A 25,184-nucleotide genomic window follows, 5' to 3' on the forward strand; every position below is an offset into this window, starting at 1 on the left:
TTGTGAAATACTAGTATAATGATATATGCAGTCGTGGACTGCAACCAGGGACCTTTTCACACATACTGTTATATACAGTCATGAACTGCAACCAGAGACCCTGTGGAATATAATGATATGTGCAGTCATGAACTGCAATCAGGGACCTTTTCACTCATACTGTTATATACAGTCATGAACTGCAACCAGAGACCCTGTGGAATATAATGATATGTGCAGTCATGAACTGCAACCAGGGACCTTTCACACATACTGTTATATACAGTCATGAACTGCAACCAGAGACCCTGTGGAATATAATGATATGTGCAGTCATGAACTGCAATCAGGGACCTTTTCACTCATACTGTTATATACAGTCATGAACTGCAGCCAGAGACCCTGTGGAATATAATGATATGTGCAGTCATGAACTGCAACCAGGGACCTTGTCACACATACTGTTATATACAGTCATGAACTACAACCAGAGACCCTGTGGAATATAATGATATGTGCAGTCATGAACTGCAACCGGGGACCTTTTCACTCATACTGTTATATACAGTCATGAACTACAACCAGAGACCCTGTGGAATATAATGTTATGTGCAGTCATGAACTGCAACCAGGGACCTTGTCACACATACTGTTATATACAGTCATGAACTACAACCAGAGACTCTGTGGAATATAATGATATGTGCAGTCATGAACTGCAACCAGGGACCTTTTCACACATACTGTTATATACAGTCATGAACTACAACCAGAGACCCTGTGGAATATAATGTTATGTGCAGTCATGAACTGCAACCGGGGACCTTTTCACACATACTGTTATATACAGTCATGAACTACAACCAGAGACTCTGTGGAATATAATGATATGTGCAGTCATGGACTGCAACCAGGGACCTTTTCACACATACTGTTATATACAGTCATGAACTGCAGCCAGAGACCCTGTGGAATATAATGATATATGCAGTCATGAACTGCAACCGGGGACCTTTTCACACATACTGTTATATACAGTCATGAACTACAACCAGAGACCCTGTGGAATATAATGATATGTGCAGTCATGAACTGCATCCAGGGACCTTTTCACACATACTGTTATATACAGTCATGAACTACAACCAGAGACTCTGTGGAATATAATGATATGTGCAGCCATGGACTGCAACCAGGGACCTTTTCACACATACTGTTATATACAGTCATGAACTGCAGCCAGAGACCCTGTGGAATATAATGATATATGCAGTCATGAACTGCAACCGGGGACCTTTTCACACATACTGTTATATACAGTCATGAACTGCAGCCAGAGACCCTGTGGAATATAATGACATATGCAGTCATGAACTGCAACCAGGGACCTTTTCACACATACTGTTATCTACAGTCATGAACTACAACCAGAGACCCTGTGGAATATAAGTTGATATCCGTTTCTGTTTTACAAATTCTGTATAATGTGGCCATGCCAGTGGACGTCCAATTATGTTACCCTTATTAACACAATTAATACACAAATTGCTTGGAGGTCATTTTCTCTACTGGAAACTGCATTTCTCGAAATGTAAAATCAACAAACATGACCACTGGTTCGACGCTACTGAGTGGTTAATATAATCTGTATTCGACAGTACAGACAACCGTATCACAAGCTGTGTGCCGGTATACATTTGTAACGTGCTTTTTTCACTAAGGGTCATATAGAAGCATACTGAAGTTGGCATAATTATCATGGCTGCGTTGTCATTCTTACCTTTAGATAGGTTGTGTAGTTTAATCGTTCCTGCTTCGACATGTTGAGTTTATAGTTCTTCGTTCAACTGAAAGCAGAATCGTCATTTATTATAACACAAGAGGACAAGTCTGTGAAGATCCGGGTTAGAATTGGCCCTAAACGTTCACTATTACATTCAGTACCATCCTAACGTCCATCGGTATTGATGACTTTATATCACATGTACATGATGACGTCACTATATTGTCTTTACGTCATACCCACGTGGGTTTCAGCGAGGTGTCGCGTTGTCCTAATCATGTAGAATGCACGTACTACCTTGGACCTGGTTTGAATTTTTGAAAACACAAGCTGAATCAATATCAATCCCCATGAAGTTTAAACACCATTATCTTAATCTATTCATTTTACACGCAGTGGTACAAAACAAATAGGAAACGCGTGTTCACACTGATCGTGGTGTATTTGATTGGGGAAGACCCAGATCACTCTCCGTTGTACAAATGTCAAGGCACTATATGCTGACAATATTCTACCTTTCCGTGACCCATGAAGATCCGGGTTAGACTCTATCTTCAGTAACCTATGCTTGTCGTAAGAGGCGACTAACGGGACCATTTGCGCAGATCGATGGTCATGCTGTTGATCACTGGATTGTTTGGTCCAAACCCGATTATTTACAGACCGCCGCCATATTGCTGGAAGGTTGCTGAGTGCGGCGTATAAACAGTCACTCACTCACCTACCATTTTTGTTTCTGAGCTTTCAGACATTCATATGAAAAAGACATTTTGACTGAAGCTTGAACATAATTATTGTAGATATAAAGGTGTGAACAAATTGACTGTGAATAGCTATATAGGGCCTTATAAGCATAGTTGGCAATCACCGACATGCCATGCTGGAACAATGATGCTAGTTGTTTCAAATGGTTTCCAAAACTTCCGTTTAATCTCCTCGCCGTAAAATGTGCCACATTTCTGTCATATTTAAGGAGAAGACGGGGTAGCAAAATGCTTAAGGTGACTGCTTGTCGAGCAGAAAACCTGGGTTCGATGTATACCCACTTGGGTACAATGTGTGAAGGCCATGTCTAGTGTCCCCTGCCGTGATATTGCTGGAATGGTGCTTAAATATTAACAAATTGTAATAGAAGTGCCTGAGAGTGCACAGCTCAATGAAAATCAACGAAATGCTGAGTCATCAAATATACGAGTCTTTGTATAATGTATGTAACATTCCAATGCCAACAACGTGCTGCCTGTGTTGGTCGTCACTGATTGTTTGACACATCCAGGATGGAACAACGAACATAGTGACATACATGGTTTACTGTCCCCTTGCTGTCAAAAACTCTGCATCCCTACAACGTGCACCTACGCAATACTTCACTGTCATGTTCTGAGGGTTCATAAAGTCTGCCATATGGTAAGACTGGTTCAAGGTGACATTCATTTGTAAGAACGCCTGTGAGTTTACACAGTAAATGATCTGCAGAAACATTTGAGACAAGTATTAGTGGAATGGGACACAAATAAATGAAATTTCAACCTTGTAATTTACAATGTTTGAAACATTTAACGTTTACTTGATGCGTCCCAAGTACGCATAAACATCAACAAATGACCCTTTCATACATTATACATTACTGAGCTATGTCCAGATAGAGGGTATTAGACTATTAACTCTTACGTCAGAGAGACGTACGCTGAGAAATCAACAATTCAGGACAATTACTCCCCACCCCCTCCCCTTACTCACCCCCCACACCCACACGCACCCCCCCACCCCACCCCCCCACCCCCACACCCACACCCACACACACACCCACACACACACACACGTTGAACATAACACAGTAACGCAGACTGTAAAATTATCGCGTTTACTGGAAATCAAAGCTCATACACATACCTCTACCGTCGTGTCCATCAATGGATATAGCGCACTGTATAGTGGGGTCTTGCCACAGCGGGAGACACATGTCATGAGTAATAAAATAATGTTTGATGAATAAACCAGTTTCATTTCTCTCTGAACATAATATATCTTATTATGTAACATGCTGTACACTCTTACATTATACTTCCATTTCGCCTTCATCTAAGCTGTTATGTGGTAAAGCAATGCATTGTTAAACAATATCGTATTTGTATAGCTTGTTTCTGTTATCATTCGGTAGAGGGTCATGTTCAAGTACAATCTTATGTTTTAACAATAGTTACTTTTCATGAATGTATTATTATCAAATTATAAAGAATAAAAGAATATAGGTGAAAGTTACTATATTTATACTTTTGGGTTCTCCTTTTTCCATTTTAATTTGCATATCTTATTAATTACATTTTATTGCTGTCATTGCTTAAACCCGTTTTGCTGTTTATTTACATAGAATTCCCATGTGTGTAGACGTCTGGATTAACGTTACTATTTCAAATACATTCTAACAGTATACCTTAACACTGACGGAGGCACGACTGATCAATGTCCATTGCACTATTTACCTTATACATTCTAACAGTAACCAGAACACTGACTTAAGGATTACTGACAACACGACGGACAACTTTCCATTGCACTATTTACGGTATACATTCTAACAGTAACCAGAACATTGATAGAAAGACAACTGAAAACCTTCCATTGCACTATTTACGGTATACATTCTAACAGTAACCAGAACATTGATGGAAAGACAACTGACAACTTTCCATTGCCCTATTTACGGTATACATTCTAACAGTAACCAGAACATTGATGGAAAGACAACTGACAACTTTCCATTGCCCTATTTACGGTATACGTTCTAACAGTAACCAGAACATTGATGGAAGGACAACTGACAACTTTCCATTGCCCTATTTACGGTATACATTCTAACAGTAACCAGAACATTGATGGAAAGACAACTGACAACTTTCCATTGCCCTATTTACGGTATACGTTCTAACAGTAACCAGAACATTGATGGAAGGACAACTGACAACTTTCCATTGCACTATTTACGGCATACATTCTAACAGTAACCAGAACATTGATGGAAAGACAACTGACAACTTTCCATTGCCCTATTTACGGTATACATTCTAACAGTAACCAGAACATTGATGGAAGGATAACTAACAGTACGACTGACAACTTTCCATTGCACTATTTACGGTATACATTCTAACAGTAACCAGGACATTGATGGAAGGATAACTAACAGTACAACTGACACCTTTCCATTGCACTATTTACGGTATACATCCTAACAGTAACCAGGACATTGATGGAAGGATAACTAACAGTACGACTGACAACTTTCCACCGTAATAACTACAGTGTGGGGTGAGTCAGATACTTGAGCTTATGTTCAAAACAATCTGAGTCGGGTAGGGAAACCTTGTGTGTAAGGCATTCACCGATGACCCGGGTTCAATTCCCACAAGGGCTCGCTATGTGAAGCCTATTTCTGGTGTCGCCCGCTGTAATATTACTGAAATATTGCTTACAGCGGCGTAAAACGAAACTCACTCACACAACACACTTTACATTGACGCGTGTCGGGGACTTAGATGTACCTCCATCATCGCCTTGGCGTCACTGCAGCAATAAAATGAAACGCGGATAACAGTGGGCTCAGATCGTGTTTGCGTTTAGAACAAAATGAAAATGCTTATGACGACAATTGAGGCCATTTGACTTTCCTACACTGATTTATCTTATCTAGGGACCTCGCAACCAGACCCAACATATAAACTTTTTTTAAGGTCGTGGGATTATGGAAACATGTTGTTTGCCAAGGAATGACAAATGTTCTTTTCCTCTGTTCTCTGTGTACTTAGCCACATTGTCGTTATGTATTAATTCCAGTCAAAATTAAATACTGACATGTCACATAATTAAATTCACACGAATAAGGTGTCAAATTACATTTTCAAATAAATGCAAACCGTTTAAAATCAAACATGATTAACGAACCTTAATTGGATAGTGTAGAATGTGTACATGGTAAAATTAGATTCAGTATATCTTTGCAGTTAGTGCTTATGTGGTTAAGAAAAAAAAAACGTAGTCAAAGAAATTAGGTTCGACATTTTGTAAATCTTAATGGCTGTAAAAAGCCTCCAAAAGCCGCCTTGGGAATAGAATATAGCTGTGGAATAGTAATGATAAAACCCTTTCCATTTTCGTTGGAAGTCCCTGCTATAAAAAGTCGACTGTACAATTCTGACTATACTATTTACATTATGTTTTTTTATATTTTCATATTTTCAACATACAGACATGATTCACAATATTCAGACATACAAAAACGAATACGTGTATTCTCAATAGGTTATAGAGACTAGCTTCTGATGTACAGTAGAGATAATTGATAACAGTTTGACTATATAATGAGGATGTGTTTGTTTGGCGCCGCACTGTTACAGTTCACAACACTGTCCGCAAACAATCAAGTTATTGACGCTATAAGATACGATGACTGAGGATGTGTTTATGAAAACAAGGTACGCGCGAACCCCTATCAAATACAGTCCCACAGACCTACACTCACACACACACACACACACACACGCACGCACGCACGCACGCACGCACGCGCGCGCACACACACACACATCTCCCCCCCCCCCCACACACACACACACAACACACAAACACACACAAACAACCAAACAACAACACAACCACACATCAACACCCACAAAACACCACACACGCACATCCCCCTCACACCCACACCCTACCCCACCCCGACCCACACACACGGACATCCATACACCCACATCCACTAACACAGCTACCTACACACTCCCACCCCCCCTCCACCCCCACCCCACCCCCCACACCCCCCCCCCCCCACCCCCCCACCCCACCCCACACACACACCAGTTCATTATCCCCTACTTTTTTAAAGAGTATATATAATACTAATACGCGGTAATGCCTTTCTACGTGACGTTTGTGTTCAGGCTTCTACAATATTCTCATAAATCGCCTAACGTATGTCTACCTATAACCGGATAATGGTAATAAAAAGACAATGGTTGCCAGAAGCATTTTAGACTGACTGGCGATTTGTTTATGGGATTATCGTTAATTGGTCAACTGGTCAATGTGGAGATGACAAGCAACCTGTGACTGCAGTGAAAACAACCATCTATTGTCATTATGTCTGGCGGCATGTTTTCAAACATAAGTCCGTTCCTCTCAACCATACATATACCTCAGCCCTATATACATGCGTTTTATCCTTATTTATGACTTTATCTGCGATGCAAGTTGTGTTACAGTCTGATATTCCGTATGACCGGATGGTATACTTTTAACTGTTTTCTGTGTGTGACACTATTTAGAACTGTATCTCATGTGATATTTAAATGGAATATTATCTTATGTTACATTTATGTGAAAACGATACGTATAAAGATGTATTTGTATATTTTATGAATTTCTTATGTCATGTGCATTACTTTTTATGTGATTTATTAAGCAAAACATTTGAACTGCCACATATGAATAACCTCAAATCATTTCCCTGCGTCCCTGAAAGACGTGTTACACCATTAATGACACGAAAATGATATAGCAAGGAGACTTTGTCAGTCCACCAAACACTACACAACTTCCTCTCCGTGTGACGTCACAAAGATAGAAGAAAGTATTCCCCTTCGAATCTGTGCTATCTGGTCACATCAATGTAGCACTCCTACAATAACACCAAGACAAACGTCTAATCTCTGAAATGAAAAGATTTGACAGAAATGAAAATGTTCATAAAAATAATCATTAAATATAACGGCAAAGAACCAAGAAACTTGTCACATATTCTAGACTTGCATGGGCTTTCTTGGATATATTTGTTTCTGGGTCTGTACAACAGACTAACAACTACCCATATACATGTAGTATCATTCCAACAACATTGACAGTACATTTGTTCATACAGAATACCATCATCACCCAGTGTAACAGTAGTGTCGATACATATCTGAGGATACAACCATCATCACCCAGTGTAACAGTAGTGTCGATACATATCTGAGGATACAACCATCATCACCCAGTGTAACAGTAGTGTCGATACATATCTGAGGATACAACCATCATCACCCAGTGTAACAGTAGTGTCGATACATATCTGAGGATACAACCATCAACACCCAGTGTAACAGTAGTGTCGATACATATCTGAGGATACAACCATCAACACCCAGTGTAACAGTTGTGTCGATACATATCTGAGGATACAACCATCAACACCCAGTGTAACAGTTGTGTCGATACATATCTGAGGATACAACCATCATCACCCAGTGTAACAGTAGTGTCGATACATATCTGAGGATACAACCATCAACACCCAGTGTAACAGTTGTGTCGATACATATCTGAGGATACAACCATCAACACCCAGTGCAACAGTTGTGTCGATACATATCTGAGGATACAACCATCATCACCCAGTGCAACAGTTGTGTCGATACATATCTGAGGATACAACCATCAACACCCAGTGTAACAGTAGTGTCGATACACATCTGAGGATACAACCATCATCACCCAGTGTACCAGCTGTGTCGATACATATCTGAGGATACAACCATCACCATTGGGTTGTGCACTTATAAAAACACTAAAACAGAATAATAAGTAAAACACTGACACAGTAATCTAGCATGAATTAATAATGTGGACACTGCCTTCTTTCATAAACTTCATGAGGGCCTCATGATGTCCCGGCTTATATCGAGTTAAAGTAAAGTCTGCTCAGGTGATAGTTGATTGAATCTAGTTCATTTGACAATTCTTTCGTTCATAAATTTCATAATGGCCCCCTGTTACCAAACTTTGGAAAATTTTACCCAAGTTACAGTTTGCCCGAACAGACAGTGGGCGACTTGTAAACTATGTAAAACTATAACACGTGACAACACTTAACACGTCACAATTTAATTTTGGGCTCACAAAAGTCCCGAAACTCTCCACACTGTGCTCACTCTCTCACAAAGGATAAGGCAAAAATAAACATGCAGCTGTTATGTATATGTGCTATGGATGAAAAGAGTGGAAAAAATTGAAAATGGAAAACTCCAAATTTAAACTCGCTTGCCCATGGGCATGCCTGTGGGCGAACAGTGGCCCATGGGCGAGAATGTTTCATTTCGTCCAGAATAAATGTTTTGGAGGTTGTAAATGAATGAAAACATGTTAATAAGTATCATGACACAAAATCCAGCTCGTTGTGACTTGACTCCGCTAACTGACAGAACGATTTTAAAACTTCTCTCCCATGGGTGAAAAATATACTGGCCCATGAGCGAGAATATATACTTTCACTCAATATACTTTTTGTCCATGTTTTGCAAGTTGTAAATGAATGCAAGTATATTTATGAGTGTCATGACAGAAATTTCAACTCATTTTGAATTAATTCTGCTAATCTAGAGCGAGTTTAAAAAAATCTCGCCCATGGGCGAGAATATTTCCTTTTACTCCAAATACATGTTTTCCAATGTTTTTGGAGGATGTAAATGAACGACACTGCCTTTATGAGTATCATGACACACAATTCAACTGATCTTGACTGAATTTTGCGAATTCAGCGCGATTTGTAAACAATATGCCAGAAAAACCCTTCATTCTTCCATTGAGACCCGAAGGCGCTCTGGTACCAATTATCGTCCTGGTAGTACTACTTTCATAAGAGAACTAGAAGGAAGTACTGTACGCCATTTCACATTCTTATACATTGCGCACTGTCTGTGTAAAGGATGCATGTGACATTCTCACAGAGGAACTATATTTTATTATTTCTCTTTCCAAGTAAACAAGCATGATAAATGTGTGAAAGTGAACGGTAGCATAACGCACACATATTAATGACACGTGAGTCATTTCCTAAACATTTATTTCTTCTTGAAAACGGAGATAATCTTTAGCCCAATATTTGCAGGGCGGGAATTGGAACATTGATTTCAGCCTAAAGATGGGATTAGTGCGATACAATGGATGTGCTCACGGTCTTGATGGTGATCATTGTTTCCGGATGACAATTTCCCTGTAACACTGACATACTTTCCTTTTCTTCAACATTTAAAAAATATACTTATAATTACCATATCAGTGGTAAATACTAGTTTAATCTTTACCATTTGGAATCGTCATTTTTACTACTTATGAAAGATAAACTTTAAAGAAACTGTCTCACAACTGGGATTATGACCTTTTTCACCTTTTTTGAGTACATTGTGTAATAAAGATATTATCATTATTATTATTACCTAAATGTATATTTCATGCAATTACCATTTGTTACGAAATAGTGCAAGAAAAACAGAAGTCATAAAATTTTATCAAGGCCCAGGGAACATAAACAAACATCAAGGATACATCAACCCATGCCCTTTCGTGGCCAGTGAACAGTTTATGATGTAGTTTAAACCATCTCGGAGTGGATACTAGAAATTGGATTGACACGTTGTACCCATACAGAAATAGAACCCTACCACAATGCCATTCTAACACCATATAAATAGAGGCGATATGACACATGGGATGTACTCATGGTGATGTCATGTTCTTCAGGTTTGTTTCGTGCTTATTCACATAATGCGTTGGTATGCATTCACATGAAATATTTAGCACATAAGTCACATGCAAGCGAAAGGGAAGTGTTTTTATGGATGTCAACTCTTTTGTTATGAGGAACCCAACGTTTCTGAGTATATCCTCACTCCTTCGTCAAGTGGTATACACCGAAACGTTCATCGGGTGATGAAGGAGTAAGAATATACCCCGAAACGTTCATCAGGTGATGAAGCAGTAAGGATATACTCAGAAACGTTCATCAGGTGATGAAGCAGTAAGGATATACTCAGAAACGTTCATCAGGTGATGAAGCAGTAAGGATATACTCAGAAACGTTCATCAGGTGATGAAGCAGTAAGGATATACTCAGAAACGTTCATCAGGTGATGAAGCAGTAAGGATATACTCAGAAACGTTCATCAGGTGACGAAAGAATAAATATATACCACGAAACGTTCATCTGGTGATGAAGGAGTAAGGATATACATGTACCCTGAAGTGTTCATCTGGTGATGAAGGAGTAAGGATATACATGTACCCTGAAGTGTTCATCAGGTGAGGAAGGAGTAAGGATATACATGTACCCTGAAGTGTTCATCAGGTGATGAAGGAGTAAGGATATACATGTACCCTGAAGTGTTCATCTGGTGATGAAGGAGTAAGGATATACATGTACCCTGAAGTGTTCATCTGGTGATGAAGGAGTAAGGATATACATGTACCCTGAAGTGTTCATCAGGTGAGGAAGGAGTAAGGATATACATGTACCCTGAAGTGTTCATCTGGTGATGAAGGAGTAAGGATATACATGTACCCTGAAGTGTTCATCAGGTGATGAAGGAGTAAGGATATACATGTACCCTGAAGTGTTCATCAGGTGATGAAGGAGTAAGGATATACATGTACCCTGAAGTGTTCATCAGGTGATGAAGGAGTAAGGATATACATGTACCCTGAAGTGTTCATCAGGTGATGAAGGAGTAAGGATATACATGTACCCTGAAGTGTTCATCAGGTGAGTAAGGAATAACCATTTGCACTCAGAAACGGTCATCAGGTTATGACCCGGAGTAGTATGGGTAAACCCAGAAACGTTGTGTTCCTCATAATGATGATGCGGACCTCTTTGAAACTCCCTTCCTTCTTTGTATCGCTTCTAAATGCCATTTAAAGTCCAAATGAAAACAGTTTGAAATCCTCACAAAAATATGTTACGTTACTAGATTCAGGAATGAAAACTGCAAGATGCTAAATTACATCACACCCAGCTGCGCCCATGGGATTGCATAACAGCACGCGATATATGAGGCCACAGTGAGCTTTACTTATTCGTACTTTCTTTCTAAGCTGCAATATTGTGCGCAAATAGAGCACTTCATCACCGCCCAAATTTGGACTTGAATTATTGTCTGCGAGACTCCAATGGACGCTGTATATATCACATGTGATTTAGTAGACACAGGGAACAGAGAGAATATAAAACCTGTAGATGTTTGAAAGAATGTTAATCCTTGGAAGAACAAGACTATACGACACATACTCTATCATTCCTAACAAGGACTGTTTTCTTTGTAACGGTGTCTGTCTGTAAAAGACCAGGTTTTCTCGCTGCGAGTTATCGAGACGGGGTTAACGATCTAATTATAACCAGACTTTGTATATGTATTATGTAAGGGATGGGATGTTTGTTCATGAGCAAGAACGTATGTGTCGAGGTCTGTTCATTACACGGCCTCTGTGAATTCAATAAAATGCGAGCGCTATGTTTGACACAGTTCCTGACGGAAGACTTTCCAAGACACTTTCCGAGGAAAAATAAGTATAGATATGTTCAAACTAAAGTACGTCTTTCTTGACAAATATCGCGTTTCCCAAATATGCAAAGTAGAACAAAGTATCGTGGCTCATTTGAAGTATCTTATCGGGATATACGACAATGTAAAACTTTATACCGATTCACTGCATCGATGCGTATCGATGAATCGTCACACCCCTACATATTTTCGAACCGTATATTTGCTAGACACGTCAGAACACTCGGACAGGGATCGCCAACGAGGATACAACGGGTATGTTGTTTCTTGAGATCAATCGGGTTGCGTGGCACAGAACAGTAGTCGAATTATATGGCCCTTTGTAAATACTAAAATCTGGACAGGACAATCTAGTGACTGAGATCATGATCAAATATAAGTCGGGATACGATGACACGGTGTCAACGCAGCTACCCAGTTCAAATACCCTGTCCATCATAGCTTCTCTTACATAGTGACATGCCTCGCTTAGAAACAACGTTCGAAAGGCATATAGGTATATAGACCTTACACTATTATTATATAAAAAGAAAGTGCTGTAACGACGACACTACACTCTCCTCAACCAAAGTTGGATTTCACCATGTAATATACTTGTAAGGCCCCGTCGTGGCCTACGGATTGAGGCTCAATGATTTCCCTGCAACATTAACGACCCGTGAAGGTCCAGGCCTTCAGCAACCCATGCTTGCCATAAAAGGCGACTATGTTTGTCGTAAGATGCGACTAAAGGGATCGGGTGGTCATTTGATCAGTGGATTGTCTGGTCCAGATTCGATTACTTACAGACCGTCGCCATATAGCTGGAATATTGCTGAGTGCGGCGTAAAACTCCCTCGCAAATGGTCGCAATCGGATAATCATTTCAAAAGTCACCGAAGACAGCATAAACTCACCTTGTAAATTCGTGTTTTTATTCAGCCACGTTGATGGCAGCTATGCTCGATTTCGATCGATTTATAGATGAACAGGGAAATCATCTAGACATCGGAGGGGCCTTTTACGAGGTGAAATCTAACTTTGATTGAGGAGGATATGGTTCGTTGTCACATCTTTCATATTATAACAGGGTCTATATACCCGTATGTCTTTCGAACGTTGTTTCTATGCGAGACACGCCCTGGTCTTTTACGTCCGCCATACTGATACGCCATACGCGCTCACTCAAACACCACGATGGCATAATTCTTCTACTTGTTTGTTTTTTTAACATCAGTACTATTAATTCTGATGTTTAATGACGGTGGCATGTAAATAATGGATTCCAGGACAGATAGAGTAGCGTTTGATACTGTCCGCACTAGCCCATCTCAGATTGAGGACAATCAGCAGAGACAATGTCATTGTTCAATGTTCCAACGTAACTACCTGTTACGACAAGAAGAAATTCGCATGAAATTATTATTCTAATGTTTAAGACATTGGAACCATGATTGAAGAATATTTCGATGTCACAGAAACAAACAGGGCCCAATGTATCACCAATGCAGCAATAGGACCCGTTTGTAGGTAACGGCACCTCGCGAGATCTTAACACTTCCGGTGATAAACAACGTTTCATACCATTTCGAATGGTCTCATGGCTGTCAGTTGACAGTATTGAAATTTCCGATCTAACCATCCCTAAATAAGCCAGCTATTACGACTGTCCACAGCTCAGTCAGCAATATGTGGTTGTAAACTTGGTCCGGTTAAGTAAAGTAACGTCTGGCGACCACGCAATTTGGAACCGGAACTGGTTCTTGAATATACGCCAGTGTCCCCGGAATTCTGGCACCGGGAGTAAGCTCGAATATGGCAATATCTCCGTCAGTAAATATATGATTTTCAAAACAGTAGATATATATGGTTCATGGAATCTACAAAAATTATTTTGACCTTGGTCTAAGGGCTTGGTCGTTATTACATAAGCTTGCCCTAGGTAAGATCTGATGGTTGTCTGAAAGAATGTAAACAAACTCCATCCCGTTTTACCCCATCAGGTCAGTAACCGCCTTATTTTCCAAATTTGTTATGTGGTATTGCACTTAATGCAATTATAAAATGCCTGCAACAGAACCATGTGTGTTGTAAATACCATCCATTACCCAACTGTTGTGCACTCCATGTACTTGGATCTACAGCATTCACACAATGAACATTTGAATTGACCTTGAAACACATGTGATGCAGTGACCTTTTAGATCAACAGTGTTATTTTAAAATGAGGTCTCACCTTTGCGCTTTGCTCTGTTATTGCGGCAGTGATTTACAACCTACATCATGTTCCTAGAGGTAAAACGAACGAGTGCGTGTATAACCACCAGAATATAAATGCGAATGTCAACTATATTTGGCTGTTAACCAGGATAAACGGACTAATCTCATAGCAAGGACATGTCTCACCTTTTCATGTACAAGTAAGAGAAATATATGTATTTTTATAGAAGTAAAGTTTCATAACAAATAGTTAAAATTAACAGCAAACTATATGTTTTAACATTTCTGAAAAGGAAAAAAAAACGTTAAACGTTTTCAGTGTTACTGGATATATTTATGGAATTTAAGTACATATCATTTGAGGCGTCCGAGTTAAATTTGTTTTGCATAAATGATACAAATAAACAAGTAACTGTTTCTATGCATGACAAAATATACGTCTAGAAATGTCTGATAAATGTCTCTGCTCTTAAGATATAACTGGAGCGTCTTACCTGAGAATTAAAAAGTGTTGAACGATACCAGCTGCGGGTGTTACTATCAAGTTTCTCTGTGCCACCTTACACTCTACATCTGGTGTCATAATACAGCACTGAACACTGAACTGTTTTCTTTTAACCAAATGTACTACAATAACATTATTCATCTGAACTTTACGCAATACCTGTTGTTGATTACCTAACTATTTTGGTAAATGAATGAGAACAATGTCAATAAACCAGTAAATATGGCAATAAATTCTTTTTCCCCATGTTCGTAACTCATGGGGTGAGTGACACCTTGACAGCGAGATCTGATTGATTGATTGATTGACAGTCGCTATTATTTTAGGTTTGGAGACACAGTGTGGTAAATAATAGGGTTAAGGGTTGTGAGTTCATGTTTGCTTTACGGTTTTAAATAATAATACTGATGATGATGATGGTGGTGGTGGTGGTGATGATGATGATGATGATGATGATGACATGCAGCCTTATACACATCATGACCTGATATTGTGTGTTTTGATAAAAGGATTTAAGCTGCTCATTGTTTATTGAATGTTTCTGTCCCTTTTGACAGGAATGTGCAAAACATGTTGGTCAAGATTCAAGGGTGATATGGCAAATACACGGATCTCATTTACAACATGACAGTTATCACGTTTGCATCCCAACAATCGAGTAGTCTGCCTCGCCATTGCTTTGGTGCCTCTTGGTGTCCGTTAACGCAAAATGCACGTGCTTTGAGTCACGTGACATGACCTGCTGAGCGTAATGTAAGAATGTGACATGTGACCTGTCCATTTGCATGACCGGGACGCTCTTACGGTAAGTAGCTCAACACCCTTGACATGTAAGGTGTTGTTGTGACTTGAAATAATGACAGCATTCTCGAGTGATATATTATGACAATTAAAATCCTCAATGGTAGAAGAATTATAAAGCCCCATACCAAATTGGAAACGGGTAGCACTTATAGTTTTAAAGTAAAGTTACCAAACACCGTCCTGAAACATTTTCTGCCAGAGTATGGAATGGGCAAGGGCCGTGAACTGGTGGTCAGCGTAAGAGGCCAAGGAGCCAATCCACATATCGTTCCTAACGTTACGACCAGTCGTAAATGTATAGTTCATCACAGGCTTACGAATGTCGTAGAGCTACGATGTCCTGTGGACCGTGGCCTTGATTAAGCCAATAGTAATGTCATCAAAGCATTATTAACTAAAATGTGCCGTAAGCAAAGGAAAGTGTGACGTCAGTATATTATGCCAGTGAAGTCAACGATGCAGTAGCTCGTTATGGAACTATTATTACTTGCCTAGTATTGGGTTATTCAGATGAATACAAGTAGCTGAACGACGTCTTGGTGTTTCAAAATCAGATTTTGTCATGTAGAGGATATAAAAAAAATTTGCAACGTTTGCATATGAGGAGAATAGAATGCATATTTGCAAGCTGCTCCGAGACGAAACAGTGTCGAGGGAACCTGACGCCTGCCTTATGACTTGCGTTGTCATGCAGTGGTGACGTCCTTGTAGAAATGTAGTGCTTTGGAACGTGAAGGTACTTGTGTCAAGGCGGAAGTTCATTTTGCAGAATACTAAAAATACGGAGCATAGCCACATCACAGAGTACCTTATGTGACGTTAACGACTTCCCTGTTGAAGACTCCATTCACACAGCCACAAAGCCAGAAATATGTGTGCACGTTGTCGCGTCCTTTTAAGAACTTGATTCTACACCACGACCCATAATAGTCGCTGAATTTTCTGGTTCAACAAATGACAAGAAAGTGATTGATAATATGAGTACCGATTTACGCAGCTGGGATGCGGTGATAAACATCAACCATATCAAGGAGCTTGACCACCCTATCCCGCTTACGGAAAGTGAGTGGTTTTATGTCACTTAAGCAATATTTCAGCAAAATCACTTCAGACATAATTCCCATGTGGGGATTCGAACCCGGGTCTTCGGCGTAACGAGAGATCGCTCCAACCATTATGCTACCCCGTTACCACAAGCCTCTTATGGCAAGCAAAGTCACCTCATACAGAAAGCATGGGTTAATTCTATACCGACATTTTACTGGTATAATCACGTTATCGAAAAATATATCATGTTCCTAACTAAATCAATTCCTTAGTTAAAAAAATATATGATGTATTTTCAAATCTATTTTTAAATTACTGCTTCGTTTCCTCTGAAGATAGGACTGGATGGATCAAATGGTTTGGCTCGATGACAAATAAACTGACTCACAACAAACAAAAACATTTAATTGGATCACTGGCATACTGGTATACTGGTAAATGCATGATAACATGTTACCAAGCATAAAAAATCTTTTGAAAAAAAACAAGGCTAAGACGGTGGACGATCTTGTTGATAGATTCTACAGCTCGCTGGAGACATACGCCTCCTTTACCCAAGCATCACAGAGAAAACCTGCTCTCTCATTCAATATATTATTCTCAGACAAACCCGTTTCCATCGGTTATCGTAGGTGTGGCACGGCGGACCAATCATATTTCCCATCACGACCTGGGTCAAAAACATTATCTTGTTTTGTCGAGAAGTTTAAACAATATGTTTCAAGATAAGCCTCCGAATAATGTCGGTCAGATAATGCACATGTGGCTTTATGTAGATATCTTACCGCACCTGATTTATTAGGAAAGGCTGAGTTACCTATTCCCTTAAGCTAGTGCATTCACATCTGGACTGTTGCAGTTCTATACATCAACGTTAATATCTTATTCAAGAACCAACAGAGGGCAGTGGTGTACATGCACTGTACTCAAATATCTTAGTTAAGCACCCCCTGACATGTGAGCCCTGATTTGAACCCTTTGCAGCTTACGTAAGACAATATTGGTCGCTGTGTGCAACAAAGGAATCCTCCTGTACATAACCTGGCTCAGTTTAAAGGTACGATGAATGGCTTAGACTATGTTAAGGATCAGGTGGCTGACAGAGGGTATGAGGAGGAGAGTGATGTCTGTGATACCGTCACATGAAAGTTATATTCGGTATTGACCTTGAATTAGACCGTAAAATGATAATTGGACTGTTCACGTTCACCGATAAATTAAACATTTCAAAGCTTGAACAGACATGGTTATGTATGAACATCAGGTGTGTTTGTTTGCAAGAGCAATCATCATCATAACATGGATTCCATTCAAATTAAGTTCATTGTGTATATGTTAAGACTGTATGGTCGAGACTAACCTTGACGCTTCTAGAAACTCATAGAAAATTCAGTCCCTGGAAACTTGGGTCGTGATTTCAAGACCGCCGTACGTGCGAAGATCGCAAATACCCAGAGTGTCTAAACGAAGGTATATTGGAGAACTGTTGCTGCTGTCTAAAAGATATTATCACTTTTTTCGCTATATAAGTATACTTTAAACTGGCATTTGTATTAAAATTACTTTTCAATAATTAGAATTGATTTGTAAACTGGGTTATGTCCATAATACAACTGATAATGGCATACAATTTATAGTTGGTTTCCTAATGGACACCTTTACCTACAGGTTACTGGGTTAACTTGTTATTTGTATATGAGAGGTCGGCACGGACCAGTTGGAAAAGTCGTTCATTCCGCCACTGCACAGCGCAGCTTCTGTATTCTTAGAGTGCATGTCAAACAAACAAATCATATATTGCAACCCGAATAGAAGAATTAGAATTTTCTACAACTATTCAAAGCAAATACAGGCTCGTCCACTATGAATATGAAACGGTTAGCAATGACGATTTCAAGTGTTGTACACACATAACCAAACTTAAATAACGTCAAATACACGTACTATAGTGTTATGAATTATAATTAATTAATTATCTTGCTATCGTGCTCAAATGTCCGAAAGCAAATAACGTCATGTAAGCGTACTCTGATGCAACAATTATTTGATAACTTAAATAACCGAAAGCCAACAGTATAACGTAAATTTTACTTTGGTGTAGTAAATTGTTACTGGTCCTATCATGTTCATGTAACCGGCGGCAAGGACTGTTCACTGCATCACTTATCGAGAAATGTTCAAAATGTGTAGTTCCAGCGATAACCGTATTTGTCTGTTGATGAACCAACGGCATTGATAGCCCAGTGGATTAATGTGCTTAAGTCCATGTCGAGTCTCCTGTTTATGATTGTTATGTTGTTTAACGATTGTTTAAACAGTCGAATTTGGACCAGTCAATCCAGTGATTGACATCAACCAAATCAGCGCACCTGACGAACCAGTCTCTCTTCTGACCACTAGCATATGTTCCGAACCCCTAGTTCTAACAAGGGGTTCACCAGGGAACGTTTTAACCATTAGGCTACTCCATTGCTCCTTGGCATTTATGGTTACTCGTGAATACCCGCCCGAGTACCAGACATATTATCGCTTTTATGGTATTGGCTATATCATACTGACCATATCATACTAGCAAGATGGTGGCAGTGGATCTATGCATTTGGGTTACGATGACATGTGTCAACCACGTCAGTCAGTCTGACTACCAGATCCCCTTAGTAGTCTCTTACGAAAAGCATGGGTTACTGAAGATCAATTCTAACCCTTCAGTGGTGAATGAAGAGCTTTAATGATATTATAGCATGATGAATAAAGACGCAGTGTTCTTTGTAATACATGTATATGGACTGCCAATATATTGGATATGTAGAATAATGTAACTCAATATTTCATGAAAGAAAACAATGCTCCAATCGTGAAGCGTCTTCGTGTTCTTTAAAGACCATACTACGTTCTGCAACCAATATTTATAATAAACTACAAAGCAATCACTTGTTTAATGTATTTAGTAAAGTATTTTCTTCTCCCTTCAATGAAACATTTGTATTTGTTTTCTGGGCATATTTTTATCAAAACATGAAAGAATGCTTTCGTACGAATGCGTCTGAATATCTGAAACATTAAATAGGCACGTTGGTGTTCATCAGGGATGTATTCTCAGCCCCTTTCTGTTTTCCTTTTTTTTGTTAATGACCTAACAGTGAACCAACTAAAGAACGAAATGGGCTACATTCTTTAAATATTTCATGTATTAATTAACCTACATTATCAAGGCATGTCACTATAAAGCACTTTATCCTAAGTTTATAGTGTTATGATGACCATGACAAGCTACTATTTATGCATGTAAATCTCTTCAGCTACCTGTCAGCTATATCCAGATTTATTGTACATGTGCAATAATAACCCAACATAACTAACTGGTTTGATGAATATGGAACAGCGTGCCAACGCAAACTAAGCGACAGGTCACGATGGTAGCAAATTGCGCATGTTTTGCACGCCACACAGTACAGAATTACGAAGAATTTCACAAACCCATTATTATACGAACTAGAACCGCACTAGTCAGGACATTTATGTTTTGGCTTTGAAAACGTCATGAATTTCTGGCTCCAGACTTGTTACATGTATGAACTACATACATAGTATACAAAGTCCTAACAAACATACATATAACTGAAACGTTATTAATCTCCACTTTTATATAAATACTCAAATAGGTGATTATACGATGCTGGCGATGACGAACTAATTAGTTATCCTACCTTAAAGGTACCGGCCACTTACCATACAGTGCTTCCACAGTCGGACCTTTTGACAACCGGCCCGAGGATTCACCTATCTGTACGACACCTGTCAACATACAGCACGTGATCACTGTCACACGTGTCAGAAGTATTCATTTTAGAGGTGCCGTTGTTTCAACAGTGAAACATGTACACACACCGTGACACATTGGTGTCCGTTCAGCCGAAGCCACTCGTTATTGTTTTTGTCATTAGTGCGACAGCCCTGAGCTTGCTTAGACGTACTCTAAACTCATGTGTTATTTTGATTGAAACAAGCTGCCAAATTGACAAAAAGAGACCCAGTGGGACGAACTAGAAACCTAGACTAGCGTTGTTTAGGGCATGGGCGGATGCAGTTGAGAAAAGGGGGGTTCACGCTTGATTTTCACCCGAGTTTTAATGGTCATTTAACAGAATTTCAGGACAAAAGGGGAGGTGCACACCCATGCACCCATTCTCTGGATCCGCCTGTGTAGGCCAATAGGATTACTGCGTTTCATTCTTCAGGATGCTTTCCTCAACTCTGTACCAAATACCATGTATCAGTTTCTTTCCCTTTTAGATCACGGTAGCCAAATGCTTATCAATACAAATATCAAAAGCACATGTCAGAATCTACTCCACAATGACCTAACATACAAAACCAATTGAACATATTCTCCTGTTACATGTGGGGGTGATTTAAAGTTAAAGCTACTTAACCTAAGCATAATATATAGAACAAAAGCATACTTATGTTTGTTGTGCATTTGGTTTGGCCGTTCATTCATATTTCATGATTTCATATTATGCACGTGCTATAAACATCGAGCATCACCCGTACTACTTGTCCCCGTCATTAGGAAGCAAATATCACATTTCACTTCTTACAGCTCTACAGTCAGTTGGTTAAGTTGTTGACGGGTAAATATGAGGCCTCATTAACTGACAACTGCTGGTTTGAAGAAATCTTGGTATGTCAATTGGGCCAATTAATATGTAAACATTCGCAACTCATTGGCATTAAAGTCAGTGTTCAGGTCGACGACGGGGAGGACATAGCTCTTCTCAGAATCCCAAAATTTCATCAGTCCATGTCAAGTGTCGTGCTAAAACCAGCATGTCCTGCTCATTGTCGTTTGTTCAACAAAACGATATTAGTGACCCATCGACCCGTACAGAAGTGAAGGATCATAACAAACTCCGAGGTTTTGTTTGGGAAAGTAGGCCCGAGGCAGCGATATCTGGAGAGGGCTTGCTCTCTCTTTCAAACAAAAACTCATGAACCAACCGGAAATGTGCTATAGATATTTATCTTAATTTTTGCTATTTACTGTTGAAATCAACTTGGATGCGACTGACATGGGTTTTGTCAAGCTTCAAAACTGGTGGGGGTCATCCTCTTTCATACCCATTCCCTTGTGTACTATATAAACATTGTATCGACGCTGTTGGGAAAACAATTGATTAGTTTATATCAAGGTCAATATTCCTTTCGATGTGCCGGAAACGTCTGTCTTATGTCACACTCCGCTTAGCCACTAAGTATACTAATGACGCGCGTTTTTTATGTCTCATGAGAGAGAGAGAGAGAGAGACAGTCAGAGACAGAGAGAGAGAGAGAGAGAGAGAGAGAGAGAGCATATGCACAAAAAAACGCTTTTAACGCATTTGGTTAAAGTTAATTAGGGGATGAATGGTGCCAAACGTTAAGTTGACGGACTATAGACCATTTTTATATGTGATTACTTGTATAACGTAAAATGACTATTTAACAGTTCAAATCTATTTTACCTATGTGTACAAGCTGGAATTATTTGACACAGAAATGTATGTTATGACATTTATAGCCTCAGTAATTTACCCCAGGGCCGTATCTGTCACCATACTAAGATGTTCTATATCCAGGACAAGTCCATCCGTCTGTCCATTGTTATGTCTTCGTCTCTCAAGTGTTGTCTATTCGTCTGTCCATTGTTGTCTCTCCATCTGTCTTGTGTTGTCTATCAGTCTGTCCATTGTTATCTCTTCGTCTGTCAAGAGTTGTCTATGAAGTCTATCCATTTACAGTTCAATGAACAGATAATTTACTACCTATTACCTACACATTATAATGGAATAGTCCAAATAATAACGCAAAAAAAAGAAACTAAAGCTATATTATTTGCTTTGAAAGATACTGCTGCAATATTAAAACGGTTTTCATAAGCATTTGTGTTTAACCTTCTCGTAAAAAAGACATTTAAAATGATTGCGCACTAAACAAACAGCACCAACTCCCATCTGTAGTGGGCAACCGCGCAAGCTTTAAGTTTAGAAACACCAATAATTTCAGCAAACCACGTACAAGACTCAGCATCATCCTTTATTCCACCAGCAGTTAAATGTGGAATAATATTCCCTTAGTTGTTAGAAATTGCTGTTGCATTACTTACATCTTATATCTGCGTGAAAGACAAGAGTGATCCTAAATATTATTCATGGAGTAAGGAAGGTAAATGTTTTCCACATAAGATTAAGATATATGATGAGTACCCTTACATGTGATTTAGTTTGAGTATAAAAAATAACTTTGAGAAAACCCCCCATAAACCAAAAACCAAACCAAACCAAACAAAACAAAACAAAACAAAACAAAAAACAAACAAACCCAAAACTCATAGGTAATGTTTTGATTTGAACCATCGGTGTCTATGTAATCAGTATATCTATATTGAACGCTGTCTGCAAACATTTCCGAGTTTGAATCCATTGTCAGTCTGGGCAACTCGACAAAACGCGCCATAATCTGTTTTCCTAAATATATGCAAGAAATTGCGAGCGGGAAGAACTTCATGCGCTTCTTTTTGCACGCACATTCCATGCATCATTTCCAATAAAAGTAGGAAGGTTTCAATGCTCTTGCGACGGTAGAGAAAAATAAATTTGGTGTTAAAGTCATACCTAGACTTACTGGGGCTCAGCGCAACAATGCGACTGGTCATTTGGAGGCTGGGGAGTCTCAGTCTGCGATTGCAAGGCAACTGAATGTGTCACAGAGTACCATAGCAAGACTTTGGCATCCCTACCTGCAGCAAGGGGCAACACGTCATCCCCCAGGTCAGGTTGATGCCATGTGACCACGTCCGCTCAAGGCAGGATTATTCGGCTTCGACATTTGCGGAACACTGGTAGGACCAGGACTAAGAAAAATTCTGATCAGACTGTGAGGAACCGCGTACGTGAGGCTGATATCCGTTCAAGAAGACCTTTGCGAGGACCTGTCCTTACACGTCAACATCGGTAACACCAACAACATAGGTGTCGCCAACATCTCCCATGGCCATTGCAAAGGTGGAGAACTATTATCTTCAGTGATGAGCCATGTTACATGCTGCGACGTCCCGACGGAAGAGCACGTGTATATCGGCGTCGTAACGAACGCTACGCTGCAGACTTGTCGGTAAAAGTGTCATGGTTTCGGCTGGCATCTCATACAGTGGCAGGACAAATCTCACTCAGGTCCAGGGGCAATTTGACAGTTCGACGTTACCGTGAAGCCTCATGTCGTTCCTTTCATGAACCGCCAGAACGTCATTTTTTTCAGCATGATAACGCTCGGCCACATACAGCAAGAATAACCAGGGATTTCCTTGCCCAGAACAACGTTCAGGCTCTTGATTGGTCTTCACGATCACCGGCTCTTAACCCTATTGAACATTTCTGGGAATAATTGGATCATCGTGTGTGACAGCGTGACCCTCAGCCACAGACGTTACCTGCGCTGCTTGTGGCCTTGAGGAAAGAGTACCCAGGCGCGTCATCCGGAATCTGGTCCTGTCTATGGGATGCCAAGCAACTATTGATGCTAACGGTAGCCACACAAGATACTGACTGTTCTGCGACCTTGACCTTGGAACACTTGTCATTTGTGACGCATTGTTTCTTGCAGCATTGAACCGTTAATGTTCATTCAGGTTTTCTTCATTACTGCCCTGTGTTACTGAAACTTAAGTGTATAAATTGACAGCAATTTTCAACTATGCGTTTCTCTTATTCAGCTGTGCTTTTCTTTCTTTCTTTTTTTTGAGTAGTATATCTCCTCGTCTGTCCTCTTGTCTATTAGTCTGTCCATTTTAATGTCTTCTTCTGCACTGTTGTCTATTCGTCTGTCCATAGTTATCTCTACGTCTGTCTGGGATTCTATCTGTCTGTCCATTGTTATCTCTTCGTCCGTCCTGTGTTGTCAGTTCGTTTGTTCATTGTTATCTCTTCGTCTCTCTCGTGTTGTCGATTCATCTCTCTACTGCTATGTTTGTCGTCTAATGTTACTAGCGCGACCGCTGAGTGGATAAAAACAGATGCGTAATAAAAATAAAAAGCTAAATACTGAAACGAAACGTGAGCATTTGACCAGGTACACGCAAACCGAAAGAGCTGCGTAGACAAGCCAAACTGTTAATGTCCTATAACTGTGTTACTCTTCAGTTCTCTGACTGGCATTTGAAGTGATACACGTAAGGAAGAGCGTTTTATGGACGTCAACTTCTCTGTTATGAGGAACTCGACGTTTTGGGGTTCATCCCCTAATTTACTCCTTCGTCTTATAAATGTCACTCTTGGTACACCGTACACTGTAAGTGATTAACCACAATTCCTTGTCTTGCGTGTCTTGTCTTGCACGACAAACAGGCGTGCCTACTTCATTCTGACATAACATCATATCCCAATTTCATAGATCGATGCTCATGCTGTTGATCACTGGATCGTTTTGCCCCGTAATGGATTATATACAGCTTGCTACCGTA

The 25,184-nt window shown here is 39.7% G+C and overlaps 1 protein-coding gene across 4 annotated transcripts in view; it reads right to left on the reverse strand.

Moving 5' to 3' along the window:
• LOC137274352 (tryptophan 2,3-dioxygenase-like) overlaps positions 1-25,184 on the reverse strand; it is a 38,573-nt gene that overhangs the window by 11,136 nt on the left and 2,253 nt on the right. Inside the window, exons 1-2 of one of the 4 annotated variants that reach the window (XM_067807503.1) lie at positions 20,417-20,596; positions 1,760-1,826 (exon numbers count right to left, since the gene is read on the reverse strand). In XM_067807503.1, the coding sequence (XP_067663604.1) occupies positions 1,760-1,801 (42 nt within the window). In that variant the 5' untranslated portion in view covers positions 1,802-1,826; positions 20,417-20,596. Of the gene's footprint in view, positions 1-1,759; positions 1,827-14,825; positions 14,873-20,394; positions 20,597-25,184 lie in introns of those variants that run through there. The other 3 variants (XM_067807505.1, XM_067807504.1, XM_067807506.1) reach the window with 3 other exon arrangements.

The sequence above is a fragment of the Haliotis asinina genome, chromosome 2 (assembly GCF_037392515.1).
Source record: "Haliotis asinina isolate JCU_RB_2024 chromosome 2, JCU_Hal_asi_v2, whole genome shotgun sequence".
NCBI classification, from domain to species: Eukaryota; Metazoa; Mollusca; class Gastropoda; order Lepetellida; family Haliotidae; genus Haliotis; species Haliotis asinina.